At 34.3% G+C, this 13,885-nt stretch overlaps 1 protein-coding gene across 2 annotated transcripts; it reads right to left on the bottom strand.

Moving 5' to 3' along the window:
* Positions 1-1,235: 1,235 nt before the first annotated feature.
* On the bottom strand, positions 1,236-12,618 carry LOC112040503 (cationic amino acid transporter 2, vacuolar). 2 transcript variants are annotated; one of them, XM_065771913.1, is made up of 14 exons: positions 12,041-12,616; positions 11,253-11,454; positions 10,863-10,947; positions 9,712-9,852; positions 9,446-9,564; positions 9,246-9,342; positions 8,967-9,139; positions 8,794-8,860; positions 6,365-6,523; positions 5,464-5,695; positions 4,789-4,897; positions 2,860-2,972; positions 2,255-2,330; positions 1,236-1,693 (listed from the first exon to the last, which is right to left on the bottom strand). In XM_065771913.1, exons 1-14 carry the CDS (start codon positions 12,228-12,230, stop codon positions 1,537-1,539), a joined length of 1,920 nt encoding a protein of 639 aa, XP_065627985.1. In that variant the 5' UTR covers positions 12,231-12,616; the 3' UTR covers positions 1,236-1,536. The 2 variants fall into 2 exon arrangements, with proteins under 2 accessions (XP_065627985.1, XP_065627989.1); XM_065771917.1 differs by lacking the exon at positions 2,860-2,972 and having other exon boundaries at positions 1,498-1,693; positions 12,041-12,618.
* Positions 12,619-13,885: the final 1,267 nt, after the last annotated feature.

Here is a 13,885-nt window from a genome sequence, read left to right as displayed (position 1 = left end):
TTGAATATGAAAATATGTTTGTTTGATCTTAAAATGTCTATGTTTATGTCATGATTTATTTGCTGCCCTGGATGAGATATGATATGAAATGCCTTGATAGGAGCATGTTAGGGTTTATGATGTGATGAGAGGCCATGATAGATGTATGTTGGGGTTTTGGGATGCAAATGTCATGTTGATTGCTAAATGAATGTTAGCGTGTGCCTGAGTATAGAATACAATATTGAACATGTCTTTAATAGAATTAAGACGTAAGACACAATGAGTGAAAGTCGACCCTCAGGTCGAGCGGTCCTGAGTGCCTAACACCTTCCCAAATAGTACCTAAACTTCGAACCCATACTTTGGTAGTAAGATCATTCCTTCCACATAAGGGCACTATATATATGGTTCCTAGACTTAATCTATGTGACGACTCCATTCTTTTATTCGCCCTGGTCCACTCGACCGAGACGTACCCCCTAAAACCCTCGTTGCGCCCACAATGATGGAAGAGGAATTTTCACAAGATCCTTCCAATGATACATAAGAGTTTAGTGATATAGATACTTTCCTTGATATGTATAATCACCGACAGCTGGAGGCTTATCCAGTTTTGTTTTACTTTACCATTGGAGTGTTTTCATTGCTGGACTATTTCTTTGTTGTGGTGGGCTTTTCCCTTTGTGCAAATCCATTTGCTGTAGGAAACATGTTGGACCTTCTTATGATCCTTGTTGAAACCTAGGTGTAAAATATAAAAAGTGATCTTTCAAAACCTCACTGATAGCTTTTAGGCCATGTTTTAAGCACAACATTAAGTCTCAGTTTTGGCCTCTCCAATTACTATATTTGTCAAATGGAAAATTTTGCCCTCAACAACTCCTTAATTATCTCTCTCTCTCTCATTGAGGGTTAGGTATTGATCTATCACAACGTAAATTGTCAAGGATTATCGAACTAAAACCTAGAAATCAATAAAAAAAATTTAGCAAAAGAAAAAGTTTAACCTTGATTTTTCAGTTGTGGCAAACGAGGAGTGCTAAAGAAAGCGAGAGAATGAAATAGCTTGAACTGTCGCTGGAGAAGGAGAAGCCCGGCTACTACGTTGTCTTATGTTTAGGATTTGTGGAGTCAGATTTTATGGAGGCGGGAGTATTAAACAGCGTAAAGGCAATCTGCTTTTCATTTTTCATGGTTGTTTTTTGAAATCTACTTTCCATGCAACAAAGAACAAAGAATGACTCCATGTGAGATACTTCCTACAAAAGGAATTCATTTGCATTTTTTTTTTTCCTTTTTTGATAAATACGGTTCATTTGCAGACAATTTACATTATTTGAACAAGGCCCTATCCACCCGCCTATGATAGCTATAATACAAATGAGAGACTGATATCTCAGTCCGTTTTACAATAATATTTAAAGTAACGAACAATGAGAAGTAAAAGAATAAACTGTCTAAGATTTCAAGCATACAACAAAGAGATTCTTCTATAAAACAAGGTCACTGAGGACCGTTCATATACAAGGCTGAAACAGCATTCCACAGTTAAAGTTAGGCCACACTGCTCACAGAACTGTTGTAGATTTCATCAGCATGAGCTGCAGGCACGTAAACTGCATGACGCAAGGAGCTGTGCCTTCGGCCATAAAATACATAAACCAGTATTCCTATTATCAGCCATATAGAAACACGGGCCCAGGTGGCAGTTCTGACAAAACACAACACACATCATAATAAACATAAGAATAGGAATTAGAAGATTACAGATTTGGCAGCTAACATTTGTGAAAGAAAATAAAATAAAATTTCTGTAAACTCCTTTCAAAAGAAACAACATGAATATACTGGCTCTCTCACTTAGGTTACCCACTACATGCGCAAAAGCCTTCCTGTTACTTATTCTCACCCTCATTATACTGATAATTTGTCCTTATTTATTTACTTAATATCTATTTTGGTTGATCCAAGTGCAAGACAGCACTTGTAAACCAACATTTTTGTCATAAAACTAACTTAATCTAATGCTTTATTTGTTCACAAAAGAAGGCAAGAGGATGAGATCTATGATTACATAATAGGAACTCCTGTCAACACAGATGGTAAACTGTTTTCACTTGTTTTAATGCAACCAATATAAAAAGAACAAACGATTTCAGGATGAATTCGCCTTTCTACAGACAAAGTCAAAATAATTCCATGATAGAGCAAACCAAAAAAAGAACATGATGGTCTAAATCAATTATGAACAGCAAACAAGTTGGCTACTCACTCAAGATTAATCAGTAAGTAGACGTTGATGAGAATGCAAGCAATAGGTAGCAGTGGCACAAACGGGCAAACGAAACCTGAAAAGAGATCAATTGATCATCTCATATGTAATAGAGAAAAAATAGTCAATATATCAAGTTATTTTCCACCATATAGCCAACTTTTATGAGTTTGAAATAATAAAAAATTAAATTAAAATTTACATTTGGTGCTAATTTCTGATTTAACTTTATAAAGCGTAACATATAGGTCCCCCATGTATGCTTAATAAGCCAATTATTATACCAAATCAAGAATTAAATTTCTAAAAACACTTGTTTTGGAAAACAAATAGTGACATGGATTCCAATGTGTATTCATGTCTCTGTATTACATCACACGGATAATTAACACAAACCACATACGTTAAATATAGATAGAACAAGAGAATATACTGGGGGAGGGGGGGGGGGGGAACTTGATACTGTTTTTAACATCGTGAACATATTCAATCCATAGCCTATACCCATCGCTATTTTGTGTACAAGCATTGATATCCAATATGTTCTTAAGTATAAGTTAACTTTGTCACGTTCTCAACTGCATAGGTTAAAATGTCAAGCATACCTCCTGTATGCCCAAAGCTATGCCTCGCATCATCCTGATCTATACAGGTCAGCACAACCAGACCAGATAGAAGAAGAGTACCACCAACACCGCACAATGAGAAACGAAGAGATCTGCTATTCAATTAAAAAAATATTAAGAAAATTTAACACAATAAAACTAAAGCTAAAAATGCAGAAAAATTCTTTTGCCATGTGGTGTGTAACATAAACTTCCCATTCACCTCTCTCTCTCTAACACATGCTCTCACACACTCAGAATCCTTAACAAATCCTGCATTATAATTGGTAAAAATTACCATTTTCTAATGTAATCTTTTAGGAAACCCAGAAACTGCCCATGATATCAAAGTAGGACATCCTGTCTTCAAATCCTAAACCGTCCCTATGACTAAAAAATACAATGTCTTTGGTCTATATATTCTTCTATGGTCCCTTTGTAGTATTGGTACCCACTTAGATCAGAATTGTATATTTCTCAAGCATTTTAATCTAACCATTTTCTTAACATTTATGAATGAATTATGAAGATTAAAACACCTAAAATTACATGGTTATTACTATTGTGAGTACCATACCCTCAGAAAACAAAGAAGTACCATAGATTTTTCATATATATAATAGCCAAAACTAAACCTGTGATTGCTTGAGTTTCTTCCACATATCATGCTCCTTTGAAAGGGAATTAGAATGCTTTTCACTTAGCATTCTACCCTAGTAGGGTTTAATATCACGTTCGAATAACATCATTTATTATTATTGATGCAAGCTGAGACCTGTTGAGATGGTTAATCCAAAAAGATCAACCAAGGGAAGGAGGATAGTCACGGGATGCCACTCATTGTCATCAATGGCTGAAATCATTTTACGCAACCAAGCCACAAGCTTAATTAATAGGAGGAATACCTCTAATTCCAAAGCATGAACTGCTTGCAAACAATTTTGAATCAAAACACTCCATTGGCATCAATTATGCTCTAGCTTTTTGTCATTAACAATTAATATCTCTGACTATTATTTTACAATTCTGAATCAAAACACTCCATCTGCATCAATTATGCTCTAGCTATTAGTCGTTAACAATGAATATCTCCAAATGTTATTTTACAATTTTGGTACCTAAGTCATACCATCATTGAAGCAACAGAGCCTAAGAAACCATCAAACATTCAAACTACCCTTTTGCTATGCATCAAAGCATTCTTCCAATCATATTCCTCTCTTTTCATATATATATTTTTTTATAATCTTAGTTAAATTGCATCAATCATCCCCCATTTATACTTTTTAAAATTAAATATTAACAAAGTAATTCTAATATGATTGTTATATACACAAATTATTAATTAATGACAATAAAATTAACAAAGGTTAAAAATTTGTAAGAAAAACAAATTCTCTCCATAAATTTGTTCAATTCCTCATTTCAAATTAGATTTTTTTAAAAATCTTTTCATGACATAGGAGACTTTACTCATATTAATTGCACAAAGCAGAGCATTCTGTACACAATCCTCACGGTTAATCAAACTCCTACGGGCAACTAACCCCACCTGCCAAACCTAGTTATTGGGTAATCTAGGAACTTTTAATCTATGACCATATAGATTTGATTTCTTAAAACTATATCTAAACAATTACAAAATTGATATGAATAATAACCTGTGTATTTATTTATTTTTTGATAAGTAATAAAATAGTTCAGATAAAAATAATCTATGTATTGCATGGGAATACAAGCTAGTGCAGGAGAAGTGTTAAGCCTAATAGCTTACACTTCTAGAACGAATGGCATTATCATCTTGTGAGAAACTAAACTGTTTTCTCTGGATTCTATATCAAGCAAAAGCTTCAAGAAATTCAATTGTGTAATCACAAAGTTTCACTCCCATGAAAATAATGTTCTAAGATAATCTGCAGCTAAACCCACCTGGGAAGGGCCAAATTTGAAGCTGCGTATGTAAGGAGAAAAGCCCCAACACATGTAAACATTATGGTCCAACCAGCAATTTTCCGCCTGTTTTCCTCATTTAATATGTCTGGCAATCAACACAAAAGAAAAAGAAAAAGAAAACCATTAAAGCAGGTTCTAGATGACAGAAAGTAAGGCATAACATTGTGTGGATTCTAGTCCAGATATGCATCTAGTAGCCACCCAACAAATCCCCAAATATGGAAATCTTGGAAAATCTCTAGTTCATTTAATTTGGACCAAGTCCATGGAGGACATACATTACAGACTCCATAAAATGGTTTCTTCTTCTTCTTCTTCTTCTTCTTTTAGAGGCAAGAATAATTTTATTGAAAAGAGACTACTTCATGAAAACAGGTGTATAAGCTCTCATTAAGCCAACAAAACTTAGCGTTCTAATTGTTTAGAATCAAAATCGATGCAGGAATATTCATACTTGGATATTTTTTAAATGTATTTGCTGGACTAGTGTGTCTCAGGTTGGCTCCATCATACAAATGCCAGAGATTGATATAGTGGATAGGGTGTAACTTACAGAAAGGATGCCCGGCATGCATAAGACAGAAAAGTGAGTGCAGGTGAGTAACTTACAGTTACCTAGAAATAGATGTTTTGCAGTAAGAGGATAATCACCTGATGCATCCTCTTTGACAAGTAAAGGTTTATCATCATCCATAGAAGTGCCAAACTTAACTTTAGATTGTTCTCCATTACTGCCCTGGCCACTCCTACCATATTCTAATGATACTGAATCAATTGACCCCTGAAGAGATGAAGGCAATGGCACCTCGTCTGGTGGGACATATCTGAGTATCAATACAGATATTGCTACCATGGTAAATGCAAGAAGTGTACCCACACTGACCTGCATATAAAAGGCAGAAACCAACAACTCAGTATACAATAACAAATCACTCTTATCATGCTTTAGGCAGCTTTTTAAATTTCCATTCTTCAACTAATCTCAGAGGCTATTCAGGAGCCCAACAAATCCATTCAGCAGAGTAATCTACATTATGCCTTGTTAACATTAACATACGTTATAGGATTTTTTTCCCCCCAACAAAACAAAGGCTTTCTGGAATGGAAACATATTGGTATAGATGAAAACAAGGGCCTCTCCAATTGGATTTCTGTCCACTCCCAAGTATTAAAACAACAAATTTCCTAAACAGCCATTAATAAATGTAATCAGGGAAGAAGCAACATACATGGTTAAGAGAGCTATTGTCTCCACCTCACAACTGTTACAATATTTTTAGTTCCCCACCCGCCCCAACCCAGACCTCCCCCTCCCCCCCAAAAAAAAAAAAAAAAACCCACATATTTTTGCATCATCACAATTGCTTTTACCCTTCCAATCTTGAAATCCTGGCTGCAACATTGGATTTGAACAATATTAAGGATCAGAATTACCATGCCCCATTTTCCACCCTGATGCAGAGGCCCTGTCTAGTAACCCATAACTATGAAGCACATAAGTTAATTACACTACCATCACTACTTTGAAAGGTGATCACAGAAGTTAACTCACCATCCCTGCCAGCTGTGAAACATCCATAATGAATGCTAAGATTGCAGCACCAATCCCAGTCACTATTGTGCCCTTCATAGGAACTTGAGTCTTTATATTAACCTCTGAGAAAAATGGCGGCAGCAATCCATCTCTAGCCATAGCCATCAGAATCCGTGGCTGAGAAACACAGAAAGATGGAAGAAATTTATATCTCATCAGGCAGGAGGAGAGGGAGAAAAAAAAAACCTCATTTGTGATAAAAGCAATGAAACATTTGGGAAGATAAACAAGCAGAAAGGAACTCAGCCCATACTAGGTGAGGGTCTTAAGAGAAATATACAAGAAATTTAAAAAATAATAAAATAAAATTAAAAAAAGCATGTGAGAAAAGTCAATGTAACACTTGAAACGAAAATATTCCCTCTACTCAAGCCATCAATTAATCCATTAACTATTCTTGAAATTTTTGCCTCCAAAACCCCACCATATTCTAAATTAAACTAGCTTTACCCTTTCCTGTAGAATCCCAAATCCTAACATCATAATTTTCCTAACACTAACCATTTCTGAATAAGGCAATCTAGACAGGTTTCTAGATCTGTTCTATATCAATTCCTCATCTGCATGGCTTTTAAATCAAAGCAACAGTGCACCTTGGAAATACTAAATGGAAACAAGGCCCTTTTACTGAGATACAGGGAAAACTATTGTTGGGTGTCATTAGGTGTATACTGTGAAGTACTTACCTGATGGTTCTATTGAGCATTTGAAGGGTTGCTTGGTTGCTAAAGGGTATACCTACACATATGGCGTCGACTATGCAGAGACATTCTTGTCTATTGCTAAATTTCTTCCGTCAGGATTTTGATCTACATGGCTGCTAATTTGGGTTGGCCATAGTTTCAGTTAAACATTAAAAATGCCTTATTGAATGCTGATTCGAAGGAAGAGGTGTACATGGAGTAACCACCTGGGTTTGTTGCTCAAGGGGAGTTTGGAAAAGTGTGTAGGTTGCATAAGGTCATCTATGATCTTAAACAATATCCTATGGCTTGGTTTGGTAAATTCAATGAAGTAGTGTAAAAGTTTGAATTTTGACATTGCCACTCTGATCACTTTGTATTTTCTAATACCTCTGCAAGAAAAAAGATTTTGTTGATAGTACATGTTGATATTATAATCACTGGTGATGACAAAAAGGGTATTGATGATTTGAAAAGATACCTTCAGAACTCCTTTTGAACTAAGGAGGTAAACTTCGTTATATCATGGGTATTGAGGTAGCACGATCTAAAGAAGGCATTAGTTTATCACAAAGAAAGTATGTGTTGGATATTTTGGAAGAAACTAGCTTGTTAGGATCTAAACTAGTGGAGACCCCTATGGATCCTAATGTCAAATTGTACGAACATCAAGGGGAGTTGTTATCTAATCTTGAGAGATATCACCATCTGGTTGGTAAACTAAATTATCTCACAGTCACTCGCCTAGATATATCATTTGCAATCAGTGTTTTGAGCTAGTATATGAAAGATCCTCGCCTTCCACATTCGGAGGCAGTTATTTGGATTGTGAGGTAACTTAAAGCACATCCAGGCCATGGACTTTTGTATAAAGCTAACGGTAATCTATAGGTACAAGCCAGCCTATACTGATGCTGATTGGATAGGATCACTACCAGATAGAAAATCCAATATTGGGTATTGCACTTTTCTAGGAGGAAACCTGATTACTTGGAAAAGTAAGAAACAAATTGTCGTTGCTAGATCTAGTGCTGAGGTTGAGTATGGAGCCATGGCACACACATCATGTGAGCTTATGTGGATTAAGCATATACTTGAGGAATTAAAATTTGTTGTCAAGGTGGCTATGACCATGCATTGTGATAACAAGCAGCAATTCACATTGCCTCCAATCCTGTGTTCCATGAGCGAACCAAGCATATAGAAGTAAACTGTCATATTGCTCAAGAGAAAGTAGAAGATGGTATAATCGCAACTCCATATATTTCTACAAGAGTCCAAGTTGCTGATATGTTTACCAAAGATTTATGTAAGACTCATTTGGGTTTATTATGTAATAAGCTAGGATTGTATGATATATACTCTCTAGCTTGAGGGGGAGTGTTATGGGTATATAAACTAGGGGCAAAACAATAATATCACTGTACTTCTTTATATATAAATAATATTTTGTGTTAGGGTCAACTTATCAAACCCAAAACACTTTTATTTTAACAACACGGAGAACCCAAACCATGAACAAAACTTATATCGAAGACTTCATTTTTCATCCTAACAAGTTCTAGATGCTAGAACCAACTAACATAAACAATTTTAGCAAGTCAGCTTCAATTCATCAAAATAATCAGATATGTGAACCATAAATATGGTCTCTTAACACTCTGTAAACTAAATGAAGACACAGGGAGGATTCCACTTATATACCTGAGGAAGAATGGAACCCAATAACGTTGAGCAGAGAGCAGTAATAGTTCCAACAGTTATTATGTAACTGTAATCACAAGCAAAGACGCTTTTTCAAGCTACAACATCCTCCTTGCCAAAAAATTATAAAGAATTCAACATAGCAAGGAATTTAAACTAAAATATACACTCACGCTGCCCATTGCATCCCATGGCTAGCAAATGCGGAGGAAATGGGGGTGTCGGGATCCATTGCATAATAAGGTACTAAACCAACAACTACAACAGAGACCATCATATATAATGCACAACAAAGAAACAAAGAAGCTCCAATCCCAAGAGGCAAATCTCGTTGAGGATTCTTCACCTGTTGGGTCAAACAAAGACATGATTGTAAACATTGAAATCCCCTGAAGTAATTAAACCCCTTTACCAATGACAAAACAAATGTGCAAACCAAAACACATCTATACCTCCTCAGCAGTGCTGGCAACTGAATCAAAACCAATGTATGCAAAGAAGACTGTTGCAGAACCAGCAAGCATCCCATCAACCCCAAAGGGAAAATACCTATCAAATTAATGAATTTTTTATTTTAGGGTGAGGAGGAGAGAACTTAATTTAAGAAATCCCATCACATCCGAGTGAATATACAAGCAGGGACAGGAAGTACCCTGTTGGAAGTTCATAACCAGCCCATCCAGTTGTGAATCCCAAGTAACCACCTGCTATTATGACAAAACTCATAGCACATACATTTGCTGTAGTGACAATGATTTGTGCCTGTGTGCTCTGCAAAATTTTAAGCATTCAAGATGAAGAAAATAATTTCTTAAAATAGGAAGAAAGCCATTTGGAAAAAAAGGAAATACGGAAATTTAAAAAAAAATAAAAAAATAAAATAAAAAAAAGAAAAGAAAAAACGATACACATATATACCTCCTTGATTCCAACACATAATAGTCCAGTAACAATAAATACTAGAATTGCTGCACATGGGTCAACGACGATATCGAGCCCAGGAATATGTTGACGGGCTATAATAGCAGGCAAACTATTCCCGCCTCCAAAAAGCAAAGCCTAGAAAAAGAAAGGAAACAACAAAATAGATATTGTAATAATAAAGCAGACCATTCTTCTATAATCTTTAACTAGAATTCAAAAAAGAAACAAAGGTACATCCTCCAATTATAGCCATAATAGTTGTAAAAAAAGAAGAAGAGAAATTCTGAAATTTAAAAGAGAAACAAAAGAGAGAAAAGAAATGAAGGAAAAGAAAAGACCAAAGCTTCATTCTATCTATGTGTTGTAACGGTAGTGTACTTGATTGACACCTTATTCCTTGTGAGATATTGACTTTGATTAGACCAGACCATTAAAACCAAAGGAGAATCTGCCAATCATCCTTCTACCATGCATTTAAAAGGAGAATCAAAGCAACATTATACACATTGAATCTTGCACAGGCTTATTTATTTCATAATTGTTTCATTTCTAGCAGATGGCAAATGGCAAATGGATAAGAGTTTGGATTTTCAAGACTTCAAAAATCTCAAGGACAAAGCTAATGATGCTAGAATCACTTTACCAAAATATTTTTTTTTATCCATAATAAATACCAGGATGTACATTGAGTATCCATCTTACTTACATTATTTATTTAGTCATATGGATGGGAATCAATATACCAAAAAAAAAAAAAAAAATCACTATTTTCAATCCCAATAATCTACATTTTCTTCCCTTCAATGATGAATAATACATAGAAAAAAGATGAAGATAAAAATGGCATCACTTTCCACGTTTTGTTTCACCATGATTCGAGCAGTTTCATGTAAATATTGCCATTTCCTAGTATCTAAGAAGAACTTCCTACATATCTATTTGTATCTATAATGAAGTTGGTGGCAAATAACAACATGACTTAGAGCAAATAAATCTAAATCAAGAAGTTGTGTTGGAGAATCTTAAAAAAACAAGCAAGATGAACCAATTTTAGCTTAGTAGAAACATTCACAATTGATTTCAGCTCAATGAAGACATTCCAATGTCAAAATTAAACATTTTAAAGACACAGAAATTTACTGCACCAGATTTGGAGATATTCCCCGAGCAACAGCAGCACCACCTATTGTATATTCCAGTATCAAGGCCCAACCAACCAACCAAGCAACACTGCACAAAACAACAGTCCACAGTCCCAAATCATCAACAGAAGGTATGTCAAAAGTGTTTTTTTTTTGAAAAGTAGATTAAGTGGTGAAGAATGCTCATTTTACATTAATCATATCATCAAAATTCTTGAAGTCGACAACTCCAGGCGTCCATTGCCAGAAATTAATTAATTTAAAAATAATAGTTTTTGATTGAAAAGGTTTACTTACTATCAAGTGAACTATCCTTTGATAAGTAAAAAAAAGGAACCTTTGAAATGATAACCAAACAGCAGTCAAATGATTAAAAAGGCTGTATCAAATTACCCTTCACCAACACATATGTACGTATAATGATAGGCACTCCCAGCAGATGGACAACGACTTGCAAGCTCTGCATAGCAAAAAGCTGAAAGAGCAGCTGCTATTCCAGCTATTAGAAAGGAAATGGTGAGAGCCGGTCCCGAATGCTCTCTAGCAACCGTTCCCACAAGAATATACACTCCAGCTCCAATGGTTGAGCCAACTCCTAATCATATTGTATGTATAAGAATTCAATAGTAAGCTGTGAACTCAAAATTCAATAGACTCCTAACCAAAAGACCAAATGTTAAAAGTAGATAAATTACAATCTAAAAAGTGGGTTGTAATGGTTATCAATTTTTTTAGGATTTCCTTATTTTTCTAATTAAGCTTATTACTTATCAAAAAATCAGCATACAAGCTTATTAAAAAAAAAAAAAAAATAGTGCACTATCAATTAATTAGAAGAAGAAAAGAGAAATTTATTTAAAAAAAAAAAACCAAGGCCACACGTGAAGCTGGAATTTGAGTTGAAGACTGTATTTATAAAAGATGAAATAAAAGGGGGGGAATTCTCATAGTAACAAGAATTATTAAAAATTTTTAAAAAAGCAACTATAGATAGGGCCGTGTACTTGAACAGGGTATCATGTATTTGCAGATTTTGTGTGTTGAATTTCCCATTTGATTGAATAAATGATTATTCATTCACCCAAAAAGAAAAAACAAGGACAAAAACCTAAGATGAAACTCATGAACCCCAAAATTGAAAGAAAAGGAATAATAATAAGATTAGAAAGAAAAGGAATTACCAATTGCAATTAAATGAGGAACAGACAAGGCCTTGGCCAATTGGTGACCTGAAGACCTTGCATGAACAGAATCCACCTGCTTCCTTCTAATCAAACTACTAATAACACCACCTCCAGCTCCACCTCCAGCTCCACCCCATGAACTTCCTTTTCCTTTTCCACCCTCTTGTGAATCACCCAACAGACCCATCTCAGAAACTAAACACAACAACAACAACAACTTGTGCTGTTGATTTATATATATATATATATACACACACACACACAACAAAAAATATATATATGAATATGAATTATTGTTCTATCAGACTATAGATTTTTTACTTATTAATTACATACAAAACAAAGGGTATCTATCTAATCTAATATATATAGACCAAACCTGCCCGCATCCCCAGCAGTACGTAAAATAAAAATCCGAAGAATTGTATTTTGTTATCAAAGGGAATTGGGCAGATTCTGCTGTTATGATAATTAAAGAAAGGATCTCTGTATTCCCCTCAACTTCCTTTGGTTTTGTTTTTTGACAAAATCCCAAGGAAAGAGAGGTCGCCTGCTTTTGTAGAATTCTCTGATAATTATTGATTACACGTGCTTTTTTACAAACTTTAAAAATTAATGATACTTGTTGAGCTGCCCGCGGGCAAGTGACCGAACTGCCCAATATCTGAGGTGGCTGAAGCAAACCCAACTACCAACTTCGAATGAGAATCTTTTTATTTTAATTTCTTCGATTCTATGGCATTGCTAACTTTTTGGAAATTTATAGAGTAAAAGAACGATTATTAGAAAATGAAAATGAATAAAATTGAATTGGATTTATTTAAATAAGGAAAATGAGTGGAATGAAATTAAATAGTTTTGTTTGGATGTTTTAAAATAAAGAAATGGAATGTAAATAACTTTTTTTTATGAGTAATAGGAAGAGGAATAGAATCATTTTAAGAGAATATATTTTAAAATAAAGGGTTGAATGTATAGGGGTATTTTGGAAATTTTAATAAAAAATTAAATCAAATTCTATTCCCTCTAATTTTTCTTAATTTCAGGGAAAGTGAACATTTGAGATTTTAAGAGAATATAAAGGAATAAGTATTCTCTCATACTCATTTCATTCTTCCCCACTTAAAATCTCGAATAAATGAATAGACTTTTAGTTAAAAAAAAAAAAAAACTTTTCATTCCCTCTGTTAAAACTTTCAACCAAGAGAAGGGAAGAATATTCTAAGATTATTCTTTTCATTCATTTCCATTTTATTTCATTTCATCCTCCCAAATGAGGGCTTAAACTTCTACTCCACAATCCACATCAAGCATATAAAAAAACAAAAAATATGTTTGTCTCAATTTTATTTTGCTTTTTAAACTTTTTTTTTTAATTTTATTTTTTCAAATAAATATAGTAGAGAAGGGTGTACTCAAAAAAATACTAAATTCATATAAATATCTTTTTAAAAGAATTGAACCTCTTTTTATAATTAAAGCATATACAATTAATTGGTCAATTTGAATCTTGCCTAAATCAAAATTAATCTAATAATATTTGGTTTGATAGTTGTGGGGTAGGTTGAGGTGAGCAAACCAAAAGTTCTTGATTTACACAACTAATTTAATTTCTAAGAAAGGATGAAAAATCCACAATGGGAAGATTGGATAGGTAATTGAAGGACAAAGATGGATGAACAAAATGAATAAAATTAAGAAAATCTTTCTCTCGAGATAAAAAGTATGAAGAAAAAAGGAATACAAACTCTTGCTCTTTCTCTTTCTCCTCAATTTTTCTAGATCCCCACCTTTATGAGCTAACCACTCCTTTTATCTCTCCCTCCTTCCTCCTTTCCAGCT

This window comes from Quercus suber, unplaced genomic scaffold (assembly GCF_002906115.3).
Source record: "Quercus suber isolate HL8 unplaced genomic scaffold, Cork oak 2.0 scaffold_5, whole genome shotgun sequence".
Taxonomy (NCBI): Eukaryota; Viridiplantae; Streptophyta; class Magnoliopsida; order Fagales; family Fagaceae; genus Quercus; species Quercus suber.
This window is presented reverse-complemented; position numbering and strand designations above follow the sequence as displayed.